The 25,500-nt window shown below is 51.2% G+C and overlaps 1 protein-coding gene across 1 annotated transcript; it reads left to right on the top strand.

Annotated features, from left to right (window-relative positions):
• The first annotated feature begins 274 nt into the window (after positions 1-274).
• LBH (LBH regulator of WNT signaling pathway) lies at positions 275-25,500 on the top strand. Its single transcript, XM_026478290.4, has 3 exons — positions 275-528; positions 3,193-3,295; positions 22,908-25,500. Exons 1-3 carry the CDS (start codon positions 503-505, stop codon positions 23,094-23,096), a joined length of 318 nt encoding a protein of 105 aa, XP_026334075.1. The 5' UTR covers positions 275-502; the 3' UTR covers positions 23,097-25,500.

The following is a 25,500-nucleotide window of genomic DNA, read 5'->3' as shown; positions in this document are numbered from 1 at the left end:
AGGAAGCGGCGTTGACATTGAACTGGTGCGTGCGTGTGTGCGCGCGCTCGCGTGTGTCCACGCGCGTGTCTGCGTGTGTGAGTCTTGGGGAGGGAGACCGGTTGGAAACAAACCACGGCCTTCGGGGAGCTGAGCCGAGCGCGCCCCCGAGCCGCCGCCAGCAGGAGTTGCGAGCGCTGAAGCCATTCATGATTTTGGTGACGTTATTCCAGGAGTGGGCGAGAGGGGGGCGGGGACTCCCGCGGCCGAGTCCCGCCCCCGCCCCTATAAATACAGCTTCCCGGGCTCTTTGTGGGGCCGCGAGCTCGGTGGAGAACCGAGAGCTCCGTGCGCTCTGCCGACGCAGCTGGCAGTGGGGCTGTCTCCGGAAGGCGGACCGGCGAACGCCTAGTGCCCGCACTCCGCCGCCTGCCGCGCCTGTCTGCGCCCCTGACATCCTTACTCGGGACGCAGTGACCGTTTTTAAATCACAAGGGCGTGGGTCAGCCTCCCCTAGGACTTCATGTCTGTATATTTCCCCATTCACTGGTGAGTATCCTGCGCCCTCGGCGGGCATCCGTCTCGCGGCCATGGCTGCGGGGCCCGGGCGCCTGCTCCTGCGGGCTCGGGTGCGAGGGCAGCAGGCGGCCCTGACGCCGGCACTCACCCGCCGCCCCAGCCCGTGCAGGAGTCAACGTCAAGGTTGCAAAGGTGGGGGTGGGGGGGGGAAGTGGTGCCGAGAGCGTCCAGACAAAGGGAGTGAACTCGAAGCCCTCACTTAAGTGAAGGCTGGGAGGGTGTGTAAGTGCTGCTGGTGGGGTGGGGGGAGAACCAGGGATCAAGCCTGAATCCCGCTAATAAAACCCCCAATGCGGAGGGCTGCAGGAGGCACGCGCCCGGGCTGGCGCAGGGGGCTCCTGCTCTCCCCCGGTCCCTCCCCTTTTTCTTTTTGTTTGCATGCAAGTCTCGGCGTCGAGGCCGGCGGCAGCGGGGCTGAGCTGGTGCAGCGGCGGCTTTTGCAGACCTTCGAAGGGTGGGGAAAAACGCTCTCCCCACACGGAACCCGATTAAAGCCACAAGCAGCAGCTCCAGCACACGCTGCACCCTCTCGATCTCATTCCTCTCCATTACCCGTAAAACCCGATGCGCCTTTATGGGGCCGGGGAGCCGCCCTCGCCGGCGGGGCTGGAAGAATCCGGGGCCGGGCCGGGGGCGGAGGACGTTCGCACGGACCCGGGATCTGGGCCGGGAGGGATGCACCGCGGGCGTTCGCTGGTTGCGGAGCGAGGCCCCCGGCTGCCGCTTCCTTCCTGCGCCCGGGAAGAGGAGGAGCGGCCGTGGCGGGGGGGTGGGGGGGAACACTGGCGGCGCGGGAGGGCGCCCTCAGGTGCGGGCGCGGCGGGCCGGACCCGCGGGTTCCAGCTCCGCGCCGTCCTGCTCAGCCCAGGAACCGGAAAGTTCATGCTTCTCACATCAACTTTTGGGGCCCGCGCCACAGCCCGGAGCGAGGAGCGAGCGCCCCTACACCAGGCGAAGAGCCTGGCGAGAGCCCCGTGGGCACTCTTCTGGCCCGTTTCTTCGGGGGTCAGCAGCAGCCTTTCCGTGACCCGGGATGAATCTGCCTTTGGAGTCCCCCCTTCCTGACCCTAACCCTTGCCCGGAAGCCCAGCATCTTCTGTCTCTCCTCCCCCACCCTGGCTCTGTTTAGAGAAATGAACTCTCAGAACAAAGTAAAAATTCCCCCACCCGTGAGGCTTGCGTACCCCCTCCTTAGGGGCGTCCCTTCCCTCCCACCTCCCTGGTGTGCCAGCAGCCAGGTGCCATGTGGGTGAGACTTAGAAGGCTACTGGAGGCTCTGTGTGCCTGGCCACTCAAAACTTGCCAAGGTGGGTGTTAGGGCCCGTCAGGGTTATTATCCCCTGAGAAATTAAGGGAAATAAAACAATTGGGAATTATTTTATAGTTGATGAGCACTTTATAGCTTGCAGTGGTTTTTCCACGCCAGAGATGAGCCATTTAGCGTAACTGTGATACATGCATTAGTATCATGGTTAGAAACAGGGCACCTGCGGCTCAGAGAGGTTATATTACTTGTGAGATCACACAGGTTTTGAGTGGCAGAGCTTGGACCGGACCTAATGCTTCTGTTTCCAAATCCAGTGCTGTTTCTACTCTGTGTAGTAATCATGAGATCTACTCTGTGTAGTAATCATGAGATCTACTCTGTGTAGTAATCATGAGATCTACTCTGTGTAGTAATCGTGAGATGAAGAAGAATCTAAGGAAACCTCTGTCTCCTTAGATGCAGTCTGTCTAAAGCCTTGCCCCCCCCCCCTTTGGTAACTGTGTGTAAAGGCATGATGGGGAAAATACTGGGTGTCGTGTAGGGAGTACACCGACTTTGGTATGTACTATTTGGCATTATGCATTCGGGACCCTGTATGTGCCTGTTTTTTGTGTGAGGATAATGGAACATTTGTATCCTGCTTACAGAGTACAAAGCACTTTCACATGTCAGCCATTGGTGGGCCAGCTTGGCCCCTCTGGAAATTTCCTTTGCAATCAGAGTCCGGGCATCCTTAAGGCTTTTAATCCAGGGGATGTTTTTCAAGCTGTGAGCTTGCAGCTGCTGTGGCTGGACTAAAGAAGGGGGTTGGATGGCAGATGTGAAGCTTGCAGAAAGCTGACCCCTTGGGGCTTTAAGTGGGACATTTTGCAAAAAGGAACACCAGAGAGAGAGAAAGAGAGGAATTTGGGAAGGCAGCATTATTGGACTTGGTTTCCCTGAGGTTGACCTGTTATCTTTATGTAATAATAATAATATGCAGTTCCCCTAGAGATGGGTTGAATTGGTTTTAATATAGACAGATGGACTCAGCTACCTACTGATTTGGTTTTTTCTAGTTCTGTCATTTAAAAGAAAATCCAGAGTTGCTCTGTGCCAGTGGGGACTTGCACAGGAGAGGAGAGAAGAGAGGTTTGCCAGAGAAGTTTTCAGGCTGTTTCAGGCTTTGTTGATTGGGGTTGAGAGCCCTGATGCGCCGGGCTTGTAAGGCACTTCCTCAGGGTGTGAGCTTGTTTTTCTGTGAGTTCTGTTTTGAACACCTCTCGTCCTGCCTCCAGACAGTCCCCTGACCTAACAGCAGAAAGCACCAAGGATAGGAATGTGAAAGTGCGTGTGTTTGTTGACTTTTGGTCTGGGTTTCTTGGCAGCCCCGACTATCTGAGATCTGCCGAGATGACTGAAGTAATGATGAACACCCCATCCATGGAGGAGATTGGCCTCAACCCCCGAAAGGATGGCCTTTCCTACCAGGTGAGTCCGTCCTGGGTTCCTTCTGGCTCTTCAGAGACTTTTTGCTGGGGTTGGAGGCAGATGTGGTTCTGCGTCCCAGTGCCACTTGGAACAGCTCTGTGACCTTGGGGAAGTCCCCTCATGCCAGTAAGCCTCAATTTCTTGATCTGTAAAACGGGGCAACAGTAGTCCTTCCCTCAGAGGATTGTGGTAAAGGTTTGACTTGATGAGATGCTGTGTAGAAGGCGTTCACGGTGCCCGGGACATAGTAAAGGGTCAGCAGGCATGAGCCGATGTCATTCATTAGCCATCGTGGCTGCTGTGGACTCTCACATTCGCAGCAGCAAGGGGAGACGTGATTTGTGCAGTCAGTGTAGACCAGCACTTGCCTTCACAGCCATGCCTTGGGCAGTGGAAACATCCCCGTGAAGGGTAGCTTGTGGGGAAAGGGGATCTGGTGCAGGGGCATCTGTGTCAGGTGGATGGTTGACCCACGGAGGCCAACAGAGTTAATGTGCAAAGTGCTTAGAACTGAGGAGACCTTTCCCCAAAGGCAAGCTATCTCAGGGATGTGATTCGTGGCACCTAGATTAGAGATCATCCTGCGTGAAGGATCCAGAATACACGAGGCCCTCAAAAAGTGCCCTGGGTGTGACCTTCAGATTGTTCCCGCAGTGACCTTGCTCAGCGGCTAGGCACTTGCCTGCTGCCCCCAGCTGGCTGCGCGGCATCTCGGGGTCTCTGGGGTCCGGAGCTGTTGTCCTATTTCCAAGGAGAGTTCCGAGGTTATGACATGTGGGAGAGGAAGGAGTCTATTTTTCAGGGAAGACCTTGGAGCTAGGGAAGTTGTGCGCCTGCGGTGCTTGGCCTGGGAGGATGCGTGGGGTGTGATGGGCGCATTGGGCAGATAGAACTGAACGTCTGCTCCGAGCCGTGCACTTTACAGATGTTCCTCATGGACTCTTGACCGTAGCTCTGAGGCGGGAATTCCTGCTCCGTTTAACGGATGAAGAAACAGGCTCAAACTCCAAAGCCTTGATCTTCTGATATGTCATGGGTCTGTCCCTCGAGCTGGTTCTTGCGGAGACTCCAGACTTGCTCGGGCTGGTAGTCGTTCTGTAGAACCATTCAAGGGCATTTATTCTGTAAAGGAAGAAACAAATAGAGAGCTGCGGGCATGTGATGGGGGAGGGGTTGATCAGAGAGCCAAGATGAAAGCTAAGTTCGTGTAAGGTAACTTGGTAGGTGACAGCAGAGTCCCCTCAGACTGGGAGGCTCAAGAAGGTCCCATTGTTGGGCGCCAGGGTCTGGCCAAGCCCCTTTAGCCAGCTGGAAAGAAGTATTCATGTAGCCTGAGGCGGTGAGGGAAGTGAGGGGGAATACCCTTTCCTGGTTGGTTTTCTACCCTCCACCCCCACAGTGGGTCTGAGAGGGACCATCAAAGGCCCCACAGTCTGTGGGAGGGTAGAACTTTCCTGGCCCACCAGCAAGGGTGTTTTTGGATACCAGTTTCCAAGGCACTGAATCAGACCGAATCTCTTTGTGGTTACAGGTGAGATTTTCTCTCAGCTCTGGGTTTAGCGTTCCATCGCAGAACCCTTCCAGACACAGTCATCAGTAGGTCTTGTGTACGCTTTTTATATTCTCCTTTGAACATGTCCCAGGATCGAGGGGGCCACATCCTACAGGGCTGCTGTCTCCACCCTCGGGCCGCCCTGCCGGAACGAGGGCCGGGACAGGTGAAGGGGGCAGATCGGGCTGCAGCGCTGGGGGAGGAAGGCTGAATTGGGCTTGCAGCGGCTGGTGGAAAATCCTATCGCCTCTGGGCTCCCAAGATGTCATGATGCCGCCTGAAGAAAGGGCCCTAACTCTCTCCTAGTGGTTCTGGCCTGACAGCCTGGTTCCCACTGCCCCTCAGGAAATCTGTTCCTGCTGCCTGGGGATGGGGGGGCACTGTCCACTTCCAAAGTATCTTACCTGGAACTTCAAAGCACTCTTGTCATCAGCTTTCAGAAAGGTCCTCTGATTGCCTGAGGAAGAGAAAGGAGAGAGTATCATTTTCCTGGGCACTTGCTGTATGTACTTGCTGTATGCACTGTGCTGTGGTGGGTGCTCTATAGAGGGCCCAGGGCTCCCATGGGAAAGCAACATGGGCATAATGCCTGGAATACAGGCAGTCTGAGGCAGCGACGCAAAGCCATGGTCAGTCCAGGTACAGATGGCCACGAGAAGGATTGGCTGGTCAGACTGGGGCTGGGCGCTGGAAGAATATTAGGACTGAGAGAGCACCTCCATCTCTAATCGTGTTTTCTTGCACGCCCAGATACCCCCCTGGCCTGCCGCCGTTTATGCCAGCTGCAGGGCTCTGCAGCCAGCTGATCTGACAGTTGTCATACGACCAGTATCCTCTGGGCCTATTCAGAGCTAGTGTCATGCAATTAAACACATTCCCACCAGAGCTCTGGGGACTGGCTGGGACTGCACTGGCGAAGCCTGTCCGCCGTGCATGCTCAGTCTGGGCTCTGATCTGGGGCGGGACATCTCAGAACTCTGTTCTTGGCATCCTTCCTGAGGGTAATAATAGTACATGGCTTTTACCAGGCCCTGCTTTTCCAAGGAACTGAAAGTGGGAAGGAGACATCAATCCCGACTTGGCAGATGAAATAGAATCTCAGGCTTGTGATTTGACCTTGAGACAAGGTCGTAAAATAGATAGGCATGCTGGACTTCGTCAATCATTCTCCCACCTTCCAGACCTACCCGAGAATGAAGCTTTCCTAATTTCTCTGCCCCAGATGTGACCTCTTTCTTCTTTCCACACCTGTGGCATTTGTGCCGTGAAACGGTGCTGCCTGGCGCTTTGAGGCTATGGGTCCTGCCCAAGTCTCCGAGGGCAGGGGATGCCTTCTTTCCCTCTTTGTGCCCATCAGCCTCCCCAGCCCAAGCTGCACGCTGGCTCCAGGCCTTTCCATAGCAGGTGCCAAGTGAGTAGTGGTGGTTTCGGTGAGGTTGAGTCTCCTGGTCCGAAAGCTAGCCGTCTTCACTTCTACTTAGGGTTTTTAAAGGGTCTCCTGAGCTCATGCCTACCAAGGCTTTGGATAAATATCTTTATCCCCTGAAAAATTCAGGTAAGCCCTACCTTCCGTGCGTAGGAGTTAGTGTCGTTTTGTGAGCGTCTGTAAAAACCTACAGAGGCAGCGCCTTGTTGCATCTTACCGAGAGTCTGCTCGGTACGGGAACTCCATGTCTGCCTGCCCACTTGGCATGAATTATGGCAGCTTGCTGGGCGGGTGAGTAAATGGTTACTCGAAAGTGTGAGTACATTCTAGGCAGGCTGCAGGGAGCAGCCGGTTCATGGGGACTGAGTGGGAGGGTCCCCATGAGGACATTTAGGTCCCTGATGGCTGCAGCTGCCTGGCCTCACTGCATCCATGGGCCTTGCACAGTGCCCCACCCGTGGCACCGGAATGTCTGCCGCCTACACCTTCTTACTTGCCCCAACCCTAGGGAGCAGGTCATCGGCTGCCTCGAGGGGCCCTCTCTTGGCTGCAGGGGCTGTAAGCGTGTAGCACTTCGGAATGCTGGTCTGACGGGGTCTCCTTTCATGCCACAGCTGACCTGGCCTGGGTCCTGCATGGGGAAGGATCCTGAGCATTTGTCTGTGGACACTGGCATTGCCCCGACGCAAGGGCTCTCGGGATTCTGGCCTTGCTGCCTGACTTGCCCCCGGCATGGCATGCTGAGGCTTTTTCAGTCTTACTGCCCTCACTAAGTTCTAGAGAGAGGTCTGGCTCCTTGGTTTTCATTTAAAATTGCCCCTTCTCTAGCATCTGGACCAAGATCTGATAGCTCTGTCCTTCCCTGGGCTCTTTAATTCCTCTCTGATCAGCTCTCATGTCTCTGACTGGCTCCCTTGTATTCCCGCTGCTGTTCTCGGTCACGTACTCCTAGCACTTGACATCCATCCAGCAGTCCGACAGGCAGCGGGCTCTCCTCAGGGAAGCCGGGGAGGATGCGCTGTAAACCAGAAGGAGCTCGCTCTTCACACACCGCAGTCTTCCGTGTCCTGTGCCTTCCCTTTGATCCGCAGAGCTCAGGACTTCCCTGCATCCTCCCCTTCCCTTCCTAAGACCAGAGGGAGGGAGAGCCTGGCTTTTGCACCACAGGGAGGAGGGAGAGTTGGGGGGGGCTGACCTCTTGCCACAGTTCTGTCGTTTGCTTCTTGCAGCCTGAGAGCCTGAGTTGTAGCTTGGCATTCAGGAGGGGGGCGAGGGGGGGTAAGCCTCAGTCTGGCTGAGAGCTCGCCTCTCCCTGGATGGCATCTCCCAGTCTCCTCTATCTGCAGGACCCAACAGCAGCGGACTCCCCCCACCTCCCTCCCACTGCCTCCCGTTATCAGGAGCAGCAAGTCCTGTCTCAGTGAACAGGTTCGGGTTAACGTCTGAAGTCAGGCAGCGGTTCAGAAGCCTTCTCTGGAGAAGGTGGAGCCTTACTTTAGAAACAGCCCCTGAGCCTGGCTCCCCTGTGTGTTCCCACCTGTGCAAGTGCACGTGTTGAAATAAATACATAATGGGTTGAGCTTCTTCCCCGGGTTCAGCCCTCAGAGAGTTTCAAGCTCCTCATGGTCCCTGCCTCTGTCCCCCACAAGCCCTGCTCAGGAGGCCATTCCAGGTGGAACCCGGCCACTGCCTGTGTCCCTTCCTCCTCGTGGTGACTCCCAGGTGTGGTACCCCACACGTTCTCAAGAGTTGCGGAGGCCCTGCTGCACGGCCTCGCGGAAGTCCCGTGGTCACTAGGAAATGATCTTTCACAACACCGGACTTAAAAAGCCTCAGTTGTCCCTGGGGGAAAATAAAGCTAAAGTTGCAGAGCGTTTGGCAGGACGTGTCCAGCTATGGACACGACATGTTACTGGAATCACAGCAAGTTTTCTTTCTCCTCTCCCCGCCCCCTCCACTCTGCTCCCTCCTTGCTACAACTGTTAATAATGTGAGGCAAAGCAGGCAGTTCGGGGGGCGCCTGGGTGGCTCAGTCGTTAAGCGTTTGCCTCCGGCTCAGGGCGTGATCTCAGAGTCCTGGGATCGAGCCCTACATCGGGCTCCCTGCTCCGCAGGAAGCCTGCTTCTCCCTCTCCCACTCCCCCTGCTTGTGTTCCCTTTCTCGCTGGCTGGCTCTCTCTCTTTCAAATAAATAAATACAATCTTTAAAAAAAAAAACAAAAACAGGCAGTTCGGGCCACCTGGGGCCAAAGCCCAGGGAGCGCCTTGTTTCTGAGCGGGTTTGTGTCTACACACGCTGCCTCTTTTTGAGTCAGTGCCTACGTTGTGCAGATCAACTCTACTTTGTACGGGGGACCCGGCACCTTCCTTCTTAGGCCCAAAGCCTTGACACAAACATCGTGTTCACTGTTTTGGAATGCCCCCGGGGTGAGGGCCTGCAGAAGGCCGGAATTGTCCCGCTGGGGAACACCCCCACCCCCACCCCAGCGCACATGCCGTGGTCACAACAGTGAGTCTGTGGCAGGGCCAGGGAGAGAACAAGCTTTCTTCACTTTCGTGGCCAATGTGTTGCATGCTAGAACGGAGCAGCCCAGCCTTCTCTCAAAGGGCCTGTGTTAGGCCTGACGCCTCCTCAGTGGCGGTGTGTCTCTCTGCCCGGAGCCGGGGCTGTGACTTAGTCTGCTCTCCGTCCCTGCAACGCCAGCCCCGCGTCCTGCCCGGAGCTGCACAGTGAGTGCTGAGTGATCGATGGGACCCTTCCCCTCTCCCTCTCCCTCTCCCGCCCCGAGAACTAGCCCTCTACCGTGGCCAGCCCACAGCATAGATTCTTACAGGATCAGCATCTTCTTGACATCAGCCCAGTCTTCCAAGCTGAACAGAGAGGAGGATTGTACCGTTGGGGAAAGGGATGCGTTTCGGTGGCGAATCTTGTGACCGGAGCCAAGAGCTATTCCTGGGTGTCTAGTGAATGTCCTGAAATGATCTTTCAGGTTCAAGTCCTGAAATAATCCACAGAGACTCTGAAAACAGGCCCTCACTCACATGGGGCTCAGAGTTGTCAGGCGTTCGCTCCTTTCCAGCTCAGAGATGGTGGACCACCTCTGCCACCACTGGCCTCACCACCTGCCCTTCCCTTGTCCCTGAGCCCACCCCAGGAGAATTCTTGATCAGCAGATCAGGTCCTGTCTCTGCTGCTTCATTCCTCAGCTGGGGGAGGCCCCTTATTGCACAGACCTGTCTTGGAAAAAAACCCTAAAATTCCCCAGAAGTTTCTCCAATCTATTGTTCAGGTCGCATTTTGAATTTGGGAGCGCCTTTGGCCGTCTGACGCTGGAATTAGCTGCCTTGCATGTCAGAAGCTCCTTTTTTAGGTAAACTGTAGAGAAGAGGTACCCAGGTATTTAGCCGAAGCAGCATTGACTCCTTGCTTCTCAGCCATAAATTTTATTGGAACCAGTGGGAAGGAGGGTTCTGGATCTCTCACCCAAAGCAGAATTGGCCTGAGCACGAAGGGCATTCACCAGTCTCAATTCAGAGGTGGTTGGCTTCTAGGTCTGACCTTATCCTAACTGGAATCTGAAGGTGGTTCCTACACAGAGTTAATAGTACACCTTGAACTCGCCTCCCGTCTTTACTTTGTAGAATACTCGTCCACCCGGGATTTGAGAAGCATCCTTGACTTTCCCAAATTCCTGAATGTTTTTTCCAGACACTGCCCTGTGTACAAGGTCTAATTTAGTAGGGTCACTCTTAGCCCAAGGTGTGCGGGCAGCGCTGAGCTCAGCCTCTGATCTCTGCAGACAGAGCCCGAGGTGCCTGCTAAGACTCCTATACACACACACACTTGCAGACACTCACGTGAACACCCACACGTGCACGCACGTGCACACATGTACACACACAACACACACTCACTCATGACCAAAGGGCAGCCCGTGGAATGTTCATAGGGGTTGTTGTAGACTGGAGTGTTGAGATGATAGGAAAATTTTCTCTTCCTTTTCCCCCTTTCCAGTAATTGCATATCTTCACTGATAAAGTATATATTTCATTGTTCTCAGGCTTATTTCTCAAAGTTTAAAAGTAACCTCTGCCCATGCTGGAACTGTAATTTTCTTTAACCTTTTTGTTTTTTAAATCACCATAATCTCACCATGCCCAAGTCATGGCGTGCACATTTTAGCATCTTTTCCCTTTTCCGGTGCACTTAATATTTTCACAAAGCCACAATCACAGAGTTCTGTTCTGCTTTTTTTACTTAACGGCGTATAAGTCATCAGCATCGCATCATTTCAACTTCTCTTAAAAATGCTTCAAAGTTAGCATTTTTCATGAGTGTTCAGTAGGAGGTCCTGAAGTTGCCACATGATTCTTCTGACCATTCTCCAGTTGCTGAAAACTGTTTGATCGTGTACATGTTTCCTCTTACACATAATGTGATAATTTATATATAACTTTGTATGTCAGTCTTCGTCCACAGTTGATACAATTTCTTCAGAGTAGAGTCTTAGGACAGAGTATCGAAGCCAAAAGTTGCTAGGTGTGTGAGTGTGTGTGTGTTATAACTGTAAAGGTAATACTTCCTCCTTTCAGAAATTTAGAAAAATTTAAAATACAATAAAACCCACCCATATTTCTATCACTGAAACATTGTGGTATGTTTACTTCTAGTATTTTGTATGCATTTATGTTTACAAAAATAAAATTGGGATAAATATGTGCACTAGTGAATTTTTTTCCCACTGACTATAATTTTGTGACCATGTCCATTTGTCTTTCTTTGTAAAAAGGCATTTCATTTTGTTACATGAATTTGAATATTTAGGTTGTGGCATGTTTTGTTCCTACAAAAGAACACTGCTCTGAGCATCGTTTTACATAAATCTCTGCGCAGACCTGATTTCTTTCCTTGGAATAAATTCTTGGAAGTACAAAGACTAATTCAAAGAGATTCAACATCATTAAGCCTCCTGATTATATATTACCTTAAAGACAGAAAATAAACAGAAGACTTTACCCAGTAGCAGTTCCTGGCATGGAGAGCTCCAGCACATAGAATTTCAGGGGCGTGAAAGCTACAGAGATGAGATCGTGAGAGAGTGCTGTGGCTAGAGTCAGAAAGGTGTTTGGTTTATTTCAGAGCGTTTAGGAGATGTTGTACATGTCTTCCGGTTTGTTAACTGCTTATTTTGAGCAGAGAGGATAACAACTAATGATGTTCAGGCAGCATTTAGCCAGCATTGCAAAATAGCTGGTGATCATGTTTTTGTCCCTTCGTGGGTATAATGACACAGTCTGGATTGCAGGTGCGTATGGGTCAGCGATTGCCCTACTTGTCTCCTTTATTCTGTTAATGACATTGGAGCACCATGCGACCTTGAGGAAGACCAGTGAAGTCACCTCTGCCTGGACACCCATGAAGTTTAGACAGATGCACATGGAGTCCCCTAAGCCATCTTGATCTTCTGGGGTTCCAGGTCTGGCTTGTGCAACAGTCATGGTTTAGAAATATTGCTTCCCTGGAATCCAGGAGGGACTGGGCTCTTTGAAGTAGATCTGAACATAACAGAAGTTTTGGGCCCCTAGAGGTCAGGGGCCTTTTACCCAACAACTGTGCAAGCCCCAGGTTCTTTGTAACAAGTAAACAGCCCAAGCCAATGTTCCAGTAGGGTCCACAGGCTCCCGGCGGTTTACAAAGTCAGTTCAGGTGTTACACACACTTTAGTAATGGTGGTATATTTTTATGGTTACTACCTATGACAAACAATACTAGTTTTCCATCTGTGTAGCGATACAGAGTTTCATTTTTATATGTTTTAAACGAGTCAAGGAAAAAGGTAATTGAGCCGTACTGTGTACGTGGGAATGGAGGAGTCCTTACCGTGGTGTCCAGCTTCCTGAGGCTGGGTCACGATCGTTACCATGAAGCAATTTCTTTTCTTCGACTCTTGTATCCTCTTAGGTGAAAGCATTCGTAAAGATCACCTGGCACTAAATCACGATTTCCGTGTTTCTTTGCTCATTTGCCCCTCACATGAGGCACTTGAAGCCTTAGGATCCTTCCTGGCTGTTGTCCTTGGCAGCCGAATATTAGAGGTTCTCCTGCCAAATTACTTCTTAATAATGCTCCGTGTATATACCGCTTGATGTTTTAACAAAGTGTTAGAACCAGAGGACAGTCGCCCCTGGGGTTCATGGAAACTTCCCAAGGGGTGTGACAGCAGAGAGCATTTTCGGGACACCTCGTTCCCCACCCCCGTCTTGGGCTTCCTTGTTGTTGCTTTTCTAAAATTCGCATTTCCTGAAGCCGGGCTTCACCAGTTTCTTCGCCTACCTTCCTGTCCTACCTTCCTGTCGAGCTTGCCCTCCTCCCCCTTTGTAAGAGAAGGACCTGCTTCTTGCCCTCCTGAGTCTTTTAAGGTGACTTTCCCCAGGGTGTAGAAACCATAGGGGCATCAAAGAAATGGACCATTGGAAATGTTACTGCCTAAGAAGCTCCGTTAATCCCGCCTACCTGTCCCATTAAGACACCAACAAGAAAGATTCCTATGCGTGTAACAATGACTTGGGGTATGTTCATTGATCAGTTACGTAGCTGCCACGAGCCAATCCAGATTTGTTGTTGCTGTTGTCGTTGTTGCTAACAGGCCTTAGGGTCATTTGACATAAAAATAGTAACTGTCCATTTATGTACATAAATACATCTCTTTATTGCAGAGAAGTATGAAAAAAGCTAATGACTAAAAACTTACGTTAAAATTCTATGGAACAGTAGGGTGGAGATACAGTTTCAAGCAGAGAAAAGAATACAATTTTAGAGCTTGTTTATGAGTTTTTAATTTTTTTATTAAAGATTTTATTTATTTGAGAGATAGAGAGAGAACGAGTGTGGGGCGGGGCAGAGGGAGAAGCAGACTCCCCAAGGAGCAGGGAACCTGATGTGGGACTTGATCCCAGGGCCCTGGGATCAGGACCTGGCCCGAAGGCAGACGCTTAACTGAGTCAGCCACCCAGGCGCTCTGTTTAGGGGTTTTTTAATGGGGGATGGTTGATATACCAAGTTGCTTTGGTATTTATAAGGCATTGCATAAAAGAATGGTATAAAAGTTTTATTTTAAAATGTTAATGTTTGTAATATACCAGAAGTTTTAGATATCAGTTTAAAAACATGTGGAAGGACACGGAGTTTTCCAAATTCTTTTAGAGAGTGGACAAACAGGTGCACTCCCACTGGCCCTAGAGGATCTCAGATATGGGAATGCGCGTGACAGCAGTGTGGCATCGGGCCACTTAGGTGTTCTTTACATGTAACCTCTCAGCACATGGGATTACGGGCTGCGAATCTGGATAACTGGTTTCTCATCTTGGCTTTTCTCCTACCTCTGTCACCTCAGGAAACTCACATCACGTCTTTTGGCCTCAATTTCCGCATCTATAGGGGAGAGAGCGGATTCTATCATTTTTGTTAGAATGTTGTATAATGAGGCGAAATCCTCCATCCTGATCCTAGACCCACTCACTGGAGTTTAAAAAATCTGCTCTTTTCTTCATGTCAGCCTTCTAGCTGTTCGAAAGCAATTTTATGTTCCCCTCAAATCTTTTCCAATTTTAAAACATACCTTCCTTCAACCTTGACTTAATGTAGTCATCCTATGGCGGGTGTTTTTTTCTCTAGGCCAGCTGTTCTCAAGTGTTTTGATCTCAGCCCCTTTCACATTCTTAAAAATAATTTAGGACTCCCCCCCCCCCAATATTTGTTTATTTTGTTATGTCCTTTGATATCAAAATGGAGTGTTTAAAATTTTCATGTTTTAATTCCTTTAAAATAACAGTAAAACCATTACACGTTAATATAAATAACAGTTTTTAATAAAGATAAATACGTTTACAAAACCAAACCCAAACCAAAGTTTAGTGAGAAGAAAGGCATTGTTTCACATTTTTTTTTTTGCAAATCTGTTTAATATCTGGCTTAATAGAAAATGGCTGGACTCTCGTATCTGCTTCGGCATTCAGTTTGTTGCCATACGTGTGGGTTGAAGTAAGTGAAGACAACCTGGCCGATGCAAGACCTGTGAGAAAAGTTAAGAAAAGGAAGAAATCTCTTCCTAGCCGTATCCAGTTCTTTTTCTTTGCTATTTCGCCAACACTCAACAAGTGGTCGTTTCTTAAATGTCGGCAGCAGTGTGGCATCAGAAACCTTATCAACGAGGTTTCTGTGCTCTTCCATCCAAATCCAGCAGTCTGTCTGGCACTTCCAATGTCTCTTTCCCACGTTGGTTTGTAATGTGGTGCGTTGACCATTTGGAACATACGCATGCACTGAGTAAGACAGATCAAATACGGACAATCGCATCATAAAACGTCAGAAAGTCACATGTATTCATGTCTTTACCAGTCTCATCAGAAGGCCTTCAAGCGTTAGGGAGCAGACCAGTTAACGGTGGCTGATACGATCTATGCTAGAAAGTTTGATTTTTATCATTGGGAACAAATACTGTTAGTCATTTTCCACGAAGTGACGTGCTTGTTTTGTTCACTTTTGAGGACGTGTCCCCCGAACACCCAAGTCAAAACAACCGTGGTTTGTTGGGTAGTCACGTTTTCAAGTAAAAACAGTGCTCCCCGGGAAAAGTGGCTAGTTCAGCTGGTAACTCCGTCACACGAGTGCTTTTCTCGAGATGACCGTTGCACCGTGAGATGCAGCAGAGTGCTGTCTGCTGGCTTTCCACTTTATCACGTACGGTACTAAAACAACATGTACTTAAGAGTCAATATTGAATAAAAACTCATTTTGACTGCTTTATCAAGGATATTAGGTCTTTTTTTTTTTTTTTATTGTGAGTGTGAGGTGGTAAAGAATGTAATGACCACAAGTACAGTTTGCTGCTGCTGCATTCATTCATTCTTGCCAAGGTGCCAGCAGTGTCACCCCCCAGTGTTGCGATGCCATCGTGTGAGTGTCAACACAGGGAGAGAGGCAAATAACATATTCGTATTATTAAGGAAGTATTTTAACTCTGTGGACACTTCTTGCATGAAAGGACCTTGGGATCTGAGCTTGGAGAACGTTACTGTAGACCAAACAAAGAATATGTCTGATCAGAGAACAGCAGGGCCATCGCCTCCCTGCTAGTGTAGACAGCTTCTAGGAATACAGCCCTATTCGTTTTAGTGTCGGAGCATCAAAACTGCAGTTCTGACCAACTAAAATCTCCAGGCCTCTTTTATAGCACTTACGATCAAGCAAGGCTTCCTATTTGGGAGGGGAAAAAATGTTTTTGACTTAAAGAAAAATGGGTCTATTAGCTGATGACTCCACTTTGGGACAAGGTGAGTTAGAGATGACGGATGTCATCCAAGTGGAGATGTGATTCACGGAAGGTGGGAAGGGGAAGAGCAGCTGTAGATTGGGGAATCCTCTGCCTGTGATGGACAGGTGAAGCCAGGAAGCTGAATCTGAAGAAGAGCCCAGGATGTTGCCTCGTTGAGGGAGGGCACGGGGAGATGAAGGTAATCGGGTGGGATGAGCCAGGGCAGGGGCATAAGAATCAGGAGAGACTGTGAAGCCTGACGCAGGCTGGGCGGCCTGGTGGTGTGCTGCAGAGGCGGTGGTGAGTGAAAGCTGAGCAAAGGCCAAGGGGCAGGGCTGTAAAGGAGTCCTCAGAGACTTGAAAGAGTGTTTCCATGCAGGGATGTGTTTGGAAGCCACGTGGTAGGGGTCAGGAAGGGGACTCCAGACAAGGTTGGGAAGGCTGTGGGTCTAGGCCAAACATTTGAGATTTTTGTCTCCAAAAACAAAAGATGAGAGAATGGTTGGAAATGGCAGCTGTGCCATTCTGCGCTTTCTGAGAGAGAGGAGGTATGGCTGTGGGACATTTGGCTAGAACCAGTGGAGGAGGATGACAACCCCAGAGGCCCCAAGGTGACTGGGAAACATGTCTTCTTTCTAAAGGACAATGGTAATATAGTCAATAGGATGTGGGTATTTGAAATCATCTATCCCAGGTAACTGCACTCTTTCTCTCACTGTCCGGGAGAGCTTTGAGAAATGTTCTTTAACCTTCCAAAAGCCCCATCAGCTCACTGGGCCCAGAGTTATCAGTAGCAATTAGTGCTAATTAATTGGAATTCGGAACTCTTGACCTGCAGGACGGGTGTGTGTTTGAGAGATGTTTATGAAGGATGGTGTTTATCTAGAGGATATCCTTTTCTTTTAAGTTTCAGGGCTGGAGGCTTAAGCATCTTTAATCCAAAGGAAGGAGATCCAACAGTTGTTACAAAGCCTTAAATCTCTCCTCAAGTCTCCTCTAGGATTAGAGACACCAGAGAGGGGTAGGAGAGGGTGGGGTGAATATTCCAGAGCCCCAGGCCGGGGGGATTTAAGCAGAGTGAGAGCGCCCAGGATGGAGAATGAGGTGACTGGCATCAGACTGGAGATGAGACTGCTTCCTCCCTGAACCCCGTTAGGAGCTACTCTGCCATTTGCTCTAATTCTTTCTGTTCTTACTAACCACATTTCACTTTGAAAAGTCAGGAAAATGCAAATAGCAATGATGACGACGATGATGATGAAATAGCAGGAGGCACGTATTTTGAAGAACATACATACTCCCTGCCTTCACACACTGTTCGGGGACAAAAGCAGGGTGGCTTTGGCTTTGGCTTAGCTGCTGCTCATTCGTTCAGCCCTTGGCAGAGCAGGATGCTGGTAGAGATCTGCCCATTGTTAGAAACCAGCCCCTCCTAGGAAGGAATAAACACACAAGGCCAATCCATTGTTGCTCTGCAGGAAAAATAAGAAACCCAGACTTTGGGAAGCTGAGGGGCAGGAGGGGTCTGAAGGCCCGGGCAGCAGGCCCCTGCAGTGGGCTGGGGGGCGGGGGTGTGGAGGTGCGTAATGGGCAGATCGCTAGCTGCAGGGGCTTCCACTGAAGACCAGCATCTGGACAAGACAGTGGCTTTTGTTCCACCTGGTCTAACCTGTGCCCTGGAAAAACAGAAATACCGGCAGAGAAGTGATGAAGTCAAACCCATTTCTCCAAAGAACCTGGTGGAGAATTGTTGAGTGCAAGCCCAGGAGTGCTGCTCACTTGCTCCTGGCCCAAGCCATTGGGACTGTTGACTTTTTAGTCCCTCACTCTAAACGCTCCTTGGGGACCCCAGTTTTACCTAATAAGAACCATCGTTAGGAATTTAAAGTGTAAAGAGCATGTTCACACATACCTGTGTTTGATTCTCTCCAAAGCCCTATAAGATGGGAATTAACATTAATCCCAGTCTGTAGATGAAGACAGGAGGGAAATGGGCCACCACGGCTTTGAGCCCCTTGGGTACTGCACTGGTGCTCGACACGCAGCAGCATGTAATCCTTCCAACAACCCTATAAAGTAGAAATCCGTTCCTCGTTTCACTCAGGACGCAATGGAAGCTCGGTGAAGTTAAAATGACTTGAGCAAGGTCACAGAGATAATAAGACACGGGGGCAAAGTAAAAGCCCAATCTTTCAGACTCCTGGTCTACCACCAGTGGGCGTGGCGAGTTTCCATTGCAGGTTTGAGACTGATTATTTCCCCTCTGGAACCAGACGGGAGAAGCTCAGGGCTTGGTTTTGTGTGCAGGGGCAGATCCCCTCTCAGTGCCTTGGGGACTGCCTGGTTATTCACCTCAGGCCCTCTGCCCTACCTCCCCTCTCCACCCCACCGCAGCACACCTCATCCTTCTGTTAGAGCCCGGCAAAGAGGAGCGAGAGGCCCACGCTCCGGAGGTCTCAGCTTGCAGAGCTGGTAATCAGCCCTTTGTGTGTCCAGTTCGCCCCCTTTCATCTCCTGCTCCCGCCGGTGTCCACTTTCCCTATTAGCGTCTCTCAGCTCTTTGCTGAGCCCTCCGCCCTCTTTGTGGCCAGCTCGAGTTGTTTGTCAGGAATGAGGGCTGAGGGATGCGTGCACTCAGGGCAGGGCTGCTCCAACCAGAATTGCTCACATTTTCCATCCCAGGTGCCAGACATCTCTCTTCTCTCCCCACCGCAGGGGCAGCGAGGTTTAGGTCACCTGGCTTAGAGGTAGACAGTTGATAGCTAGGCCCCCAAATTTCAGGCCTTTGGAGATCTGATATTACCTTTCAGTGCCCCCTCCATGGGTGAAATGGGAGCTGACTGACCAGCAACTCTTACACTTAAGCAAAAAGGCTTCTGACTAATTCCTCGTCCCCCAACCCCAGACATCTCTGCTGTGAGGCTGCCCGTGTTGGCCCATCAGCCAAACCTCCTGACCATTTTCCTGGACAACCCTGTTCTCACGGTCGTCATATTTAACTCATTGTGTTTGCGCTGTCCAATGCAGCGGCCCCTAGCCACACGCTACTATTTACATTTAAATTTATATTATATTTACATATATCAGATAAATGTGCATTAATAAAAGTTAGAGAAAATTTAGCCTCATTTCAAGTGCTCAATAGCCATATGTGGCCACTGGCTATTGCTTGTGCAGCTAGAGAACATTTCCACTATCACAGAAAGTTCTAAAGGACAGCCGTAATCCACAGAGCCAGAAATGCCAGTGTATTGGCATCCACAGTTCATCTCACAGACCATTCCTTCCTCATCGAAGGTCCTAAAGCTCCCTTGACCTTTCAAGTGAACCCATGTGAGTTCCCAAAATGTCAGGGCCTGTTGGGATTAGAGGCCACCTGGCAAAGGATGCCGCTGCAGAAGTGTCCTCTGTAAGAGTCACGAGCGCCATGTTTGCATGCCTGCCGTTCCTACACCGTGGGACATGCGGGACCCAGCCGGGGCGGGGCGTGTGATCTTCAAGACTTCACTCCATTTGCAAAGGAAGGAAACTGGGTGTCTATGAGTTTCATCCGAGCCATCAGCCCTGGCAGCCAAGTGTGACAGCTGGATAGCTGGATGTGGAGCCCGGTGTTGGCAGAAGGAGGGCAGGGCAGGGCTGAGAGAGTCACAGCTGGGGATGGATGCTTCTAGATCTGCCCTGCCCTCTGGGGGGGTTAGGGTCGGAAATGCTTCTCAGAGCCTCTTATCTTCCTTTCTGGACCTCTTGGAGAGGAGTCTTTGCTGTAGAGGGATTTTTTTTTCCCCCTTCCCCAGTCCAGAATGCAGGGGCACACTGGAGTAAGAGGTTTAACCAGAAGCAGTTTCTCTTTGGAGCAGGGGCAGTTCTTGATTCCCTGCCAGGTCCTGCAGGCAAACAGCATGGCAGGCTGGCCTGCCGCCCCAGCCCTACCTGTCATGTGCTTGGCAAGTCCTACTTGAGTCCTTTTTTCCACTGCCTTCCCTACCCCGTCACACTGCAGTTGCAACCTCTCATTTTTCTGCTGTCTAGATGATTAAAAGGCATGACTTAGTGGAAAAATCTCAACCTCCATAGGGTCAGCCTTTTAAGCAGCTGTTGGAGATAAGATTGTGCTGGCAGAAGACTCAGCGACACTTTGCAAGGCTCACTGTCTGCATGTGAGGAAATGAGCGGCTGATCGGCTTGGCGTGCGCGTTGTCTGTCTTTGGAGAGAGCTACAATTTTCAGAGGCATAAATTGGCATTATTTGATAAAAAAATAAAATCTTTGATGGAAAGGTGGGATTATTATAGTGATTTTTTTTAAGTGCAGTGAGCAGGCTTTGTAAAGGAAAAAAATTTTTTTAATGGCACCTGCTTTGAGCAATGCAGGGAGCAAAGTGCTCTGGCAACTGAGCAGTATCAGAAGTTCAATGCTCAGACTTCCCCAAGGACTTAAAGACTTAATTGTGCAACTCCTGGTATGAAAGGCCTTGTTTGGAGTTATTTTAATTACCATGTGAGTATTGCCTCTTGCTTGGAGGTTGAATACATACTGTCCTCCTGTTGAAACAGCTCCAAAGAGGACATTTCCGTTTTAATTCAGCATATGTCCTCAAAGCATTTTATCATCTCTGTGTTTGCCAAGAACTTGTACCCATCTAGTGAGACACGAAAGTCGCTTTGCTTTTTGAAAGGAGAAACTGAGTCACAGGCAGTTGAGAGGACTTGATCGGGGTTACAGAAGTGACATCAAGGACACAGCATCTGGGGTCTGTGGCTCTACAGAATGTTATCAGATGAACACCTCATTTGAAGTCCTACAGGTCTGAGTTCAGGTCCCCATTCAGCCACTTCCTAGCTGTGTGGCCTTGAGTAAGTCACTTGCTTTCTCTGTGCTTCAGTTTCCCCTTCTATACTTAATAGGATTGTTGTGAAGATTGAGATTCTGCCCAGCCAATGCTCTTCCTTGGCTCCGGTGATCATAGTTGGAATCCAGTTGCTGGGATGTCACGGGTGGGTCAGAGGGTAGAGGCAGGGCCCAGGTCTGCGCTGAGCCAGGTGTCCATCTCCTTTTGATATTTCATAGCTCTGTCTCGGTCCTGAAGATTTAGAACAACTGTCTAGACAGGGAAGCTCATCTTCTAGACCGAGATGCCCAGAGTTCATCCTGGCACCTACGCTGGACAGGCAGCTGAAGCCCACAGTCTTGTCCACCCTCCCTGGTCAGTTTTCAGTCTGTAAAATGGCCATCCATTCACTTTTCAAAAGGCACAGGCCCTGAAAACAGCAGGTCCAGGTTTGAATCCTGGCTCTTACAGGTGTCGGTCAGAGCCCAGGATCTCACTGCTCCTCGGGCATGGTCAGGCCTAAATGAGGTGATGGCTGAAAGAGCTTTGCAAACTGTAGTGTGCTTTCCACTTGCTGGGTTTCCCCTTGCTCACTCCCAAAGCCCGTGCGTGGAAGGCACCTGGGTTTCACCCCCATAGAGGGGCTCCAGCGCCACTGAGGAGCAGTGAGGAGGGGCCCAAGTAGATGACTTGCCCCTCTCCCTGCTCAGCACATCAGACAGCACAGTCCCAGGGCGGAACTGCGGGGTCGGCTGCATCAGGACGAGAAAGCCTGGAGTGGGGGTCGCTCTCCCCATGCCTCCGTTAGCCCCAACTAGTCTAGCCCCTCCTCTGGCTTGTTTTCCTCCTGGCTGCCATTACCATACTTTTTATGAGCCTGTTAAGTCTTTAATGATGCCTGGTTGTGCAGCTGGCTTAAGGCTTAATCCCCAGCAATAGGGCTTTATTGGATAAATGGTTAATAATCACTTGTCTGCAGGGATTGGGGAGGTTTTGTTGAGGCCCATGGTTCCCGAAAGCCCCACGTAGCCTGGGACGTGGCCTGGGACGTGGTCTGTGACTGAGCCAGCACTGCTCGGGGCTGGGGTGCAGTGAGATTGGGCACCACAGGAGCTGGGAAGGCCTGAGTCTGTAGGAGAGCATTTCTCCCCCCTCCTGAGAATATAGGACACTCGCCTGCTGCTATGCGCCTATCTTGACCTGTGCCTGTCTCAGGCAGTGCCCAGCCTCTCTGCAAATGTGCGTCTCCACCGACTCCCGATTTTGCTTTCCTTTCTCTTGCCATTAAGCTGTGTGACCTTGAGCCAGTTTCTTGCCCCTCCGGCCCTTGGTTTGCTCATCTACCAAATGGAGATTGGAAGAGGTGGCCATGAAGGCCCCACGTGGCTCTCAGTGTCTGTGTTCTGTGAGCCTCGGTGTCCCAGACAGAGGCTCCTCTCTCCGGCTCTCGGGTGTGTCACCGAGGGCTGTGGATGGCTAGGGACCAGCAGCCCGTCGTCGGATTAAGTACTTAAGCTGCTGGGCCAAGAATTGGGTCAGCTGTAGTCACAGGGCAGTGTGTGCACAGGGAGTCCGCAGAGCCCTTCACGGTCCTTGATTTTATGGCCCAGTGTGGGGTTTCTCCCAGCTCTGGGCAGGACACACAGTAGGCCTTAAAAAAAGAAGCCTCATTGACAGGACTCTGAAAAGACTTCTGGGGTAGAACTGTCAAGGAGCCAAGAGCCCTGACAGGTGAAAAAGGAGCCTAGAATTCTGTTCGTGGCTTGCCTGTGACGGGGGCCATGCCAGCAAATGTCCCTGATCAACCCTGATGTGGCCTTGACTTTATAGTGGCAGTGAGATCAAGACCCATCTGTGGGAAGGGCGGGGTGTTATTGGGGCATGGGCCCGGGGCTCAAACGGACCTGGGTTTGAATCTCATTCCTCCACCACTCATTTGCAGGCTGTATGGTTTGGGCCACCTCCTTCTTCAGACCTGAGAGTCTTTAAGGTAGTATTAGCAACACCTGTTTTTCGGCATGAGCCTGTTGGTTCAAAACGATGTGTGTGGAGCACCTGGGAGCGGGCGCCTACTGGGCGCGGATCGTTACCCTGGGAAGCAGTCAGTGCTAAGGTGCCCATGGCCTGCTTTGGGCTGCAAGGGTAACGTGCTGGCTGTGGGCAGGTGTGGCTTCCTGTGGATCACATGATTTTAAGTTCTTTTAGCTGCAAATGAAAGACAAAAGGTGCGAACAGAGCAACGACACAAATTTAGAGGCACGGCCCTGAAAACTTGCAGCTTCAGGATTAAGGTCCCCTGAGGGACAGTTTCCTGGGTGGCCCCAGAATGTGTTCCCTGGCTCCCGCCTTAGGGCTCCCTCCCGGAGTCCCGAGAGCCCGGCCCGGGTGCTGGCCCTCAGTGGGGCTCAGTTCTCCACGCACAGGTGCAAGGAACTTGGTTTCTCTTTCCCTGTACTGCAGGTGACCGGGGACTCTCTCTGCTTTTCTTTCAGATCTTCCCCGACCCGTCGGACTTCGACCGTTGCTGCAAGCTCAAGGACCGCCTGCCCTCCATCGTGGTGGAGCCCACAGAGGGCGAGGTGGAGAGCGGGGAGCTCCGGTGGCCCCCCGAGGAGTTCTTGGTCCAGGAGGATGAGCAGGACAACTGTGAAGAGACAGAGAAAGACAACAAGGAGCAATAGAGTCCCTGTCGACTCCCTCGGGGGCCACAGCAGACGGCATCTGTCCCTGAACTGTGTTCTTTCCCATTGTGATGGAAGAAGGGAGTGAGCCACCATAGTTCGGAACATGTCAAATGATGGCTTCCGTTTTGCACCTGCAAATCACCGAGTTGGTTTTCTTTTCTTTTCTTTTTTCTTTTTTTGAAATGTGCTGGGCAGTGGAGCCCTCTGCGACAATTTGCAAGGCCTTCTGAGAAAGGAAGCTGCTTAGAGCAGGGGTGGGGGGTGCGGGGAAGTGGTGTGTCTTCGAGATCGGTATCTGAACCCGTGCAGGCCAGAGGCAGCGGTGGGATTCCAGTGGGCTGGGGGGGTGGGGGGACGGGGGATGTGCATCGCGAGCAAGGAACATTCAGGGTAAGAGAACAAACAGGAGATAGGAGACGGAAGAGAAAACACACGTTTGAAAGGAAGCATCGAGCAGAGGAGTGCAGCCAGGAAGTTGCCCGCCAGCGGCTGCTGGGGCGTCAGAAAACGACGCGTTCATCTCTCTCTCTAGTCCTGCCCACCACTGGCCTTTGCTTTTACTTCAGCTGTGTTGGTCTGTTCATGGGAGGCTGGGAAAGAAGAGCAGTAGAAACTGGCCGCCTGCAAAGCCGGCTGGAGGCAAGCGTGGGAAAGAAGGACTCCCTGCACCGCCTCCACCCTGCTTCTCCTCTACCCTCTGCTCCAGCTGTGGCTGGTTCACAGACCCGCCAGTAATCTGGAGGTTTTCTTAAGAGGCAGCACTCTTGAGCTTCTCTCTCCTGATTATCCTTTTGCCCTCCCCCAGCCCTTTGGGAGTAGCGGGAGCACTTCCCACCCTCGTGGGAGGACTGAGGTGGATGCTCAGACACGAAGATCCCTCCCCCCTGCTCCCCCAGGCTTGCTGTGTTCTGAGCAGAGGCATGGAGCTCTGGCTCTACCAGGCTGGCCCTCCTTCTCCTTAGCATCCCCTCTGCAGCCCTGGGGCAGAGCAGTCGGGCAGAGGTGGTCCCCAGCCTGACCAGCGTTGGTACCCACTTCAGTGTGGGCTCCTGGCCCATTTTTCTGGTGGGAGTTGAGTGGAGAGAAGAGGAGACTCTTCTGTTTCTTGTTGGGGAGGTGAGCTTTAATGGAGGTCCCAGATCTGGGAACTATCAGACGGGGGTAACAGGGCTCTCATGCAACACCCTGGGGACCAAGTTTGAAACTGAAGGTGTCATGAGATCCCCGGGCTTCTCCTTGTGTTCTGGACACAGGTGGGTGGATGGCATGGTGAGGGAGCACCGAGCATTGGTCCTCATCCCTCCCTTCCTCCCACCTGTCCCCTGCAAGGGCGCAGTTGGACGAGAAAGCTAGCCTTGGACTTAGAGCTTCTTACAGTGAAGAACCATCTGGAGCAGCAGGTTGCGGGACACACTCTTCAGACCTTCTCTAGCTCACAGTACGAGTGTGTGGCCAACAGGTGAGCTCACAATCCTCCCGGAGGCTGCTCTGGGCCAGCAGAGGTACCCTGGCAGCTCTCCAGTGGGTCTGGGTTGACCCCAGTTTGGGACTTGTGTATAGAGCTGTATTTAATACCTCAAGGTTAGTGTGGTTCTGGGGAGCTGGGACAGGAGGATGAGGGTGTGCAGTTGACATCTCAGCAGGACTTGGCCCGGGGAAGCTGACGCTCACCCCTCCTCCCCCGCTCCCTCCTCCCGTGTTGTCTGCTTGTGTTACACATATTGATGGCAATAACTTCTTCCAGCTCCTTGGGAATGGGTGAGGCCTGCAGCCTGCATAGCCAGGGCGTCAGTCTTGTGCTCCCGTGGGTTCTGTGGGCTGCAGAGAATCCTCCCTCCTTCCTCATTCCCGCGCAGCAGCATTTCTCATCCCGCACCTGCCTCCCTTTGTGGATGGGGTCTTGCCTTTTAAAATCCTGTGTTTGTGTCCCTCTCATCTGTCCTGGTCTTGCCGTGTGATGGGAATGTGCTTGTAAACTGCATAACAAATCTACTTTGTGTATATGTGTGTTTATGGGGGTGACTTATTATTTTGCTGGTCGCTAGACACCTTTGTATGACCATTTGGAGTCTGGGCAGGCCGGGGGCTGACAACTCGGGTCAGGACCTGCAGCAGTGATCCTGTTGGAGGGACCCAGCCACTCTTGGACAAGTGGCTGAGCTCCTGTCTGGCCTCCTATTTTTTTTTTTTTTTAAGTAACTTGTGTGTATTTCTAACTGATCGTATTAAAAAACAAAAACCCCAACCCTAGTATTTCAGTAAAAATGCCTGTTGTAAGATGAACCTCCTGTAACTTCTATCTGTTCTTTTTTGAGGCTCAGGGAGAAACTAGCATTTTTTTTTTTCCAAACTACTTTTTGTCACTGTGACAGTTGTAAATAAAGTTTGAAAATGCTTTCCA

The sequence above is a fragment of the Ursus arctos genome, unplaced genomic scaffold (assembly GCF_023065955.2).
Source record: "Ursus arctos isolate Adak ecotype North America unplaced genomic scaffold, UrsArc2.0 scaffold_8, whole genome shotgun sequence".
Taxonomy (NCBI): Eukaryota; Metazoa; Chordata; class Mammalia; order Carnivora; family Ursidae; genus Ursus; species Ursus arctos.
The sequence above is the reverse complement of the archived record's forward strand: the minus strand, read 5'-3'. Positions and strand labels throughout refer to the sequence as shown.

Coding starts and splice junctions, on each gene's coding strand:
- LBH (XM_026478290.4), top strand. CDS start 503: ATGTCTGTATATTTCCCCATTCACTG. Junction 529..3,192: donor GTATATTTCCCCATTCACTG/GTGAGTATCCTG, acceptor GTTTCTTGGCAG/CCCCGACTATCTGAGATCTG. Junction 3,296..22,907: donor AGGATGGCCTTTCCTACCAG/GTGAGTCCGTCC, acceptor CTTTTCTTTCAG/ATCTTCCCCGACCCGTCGGA.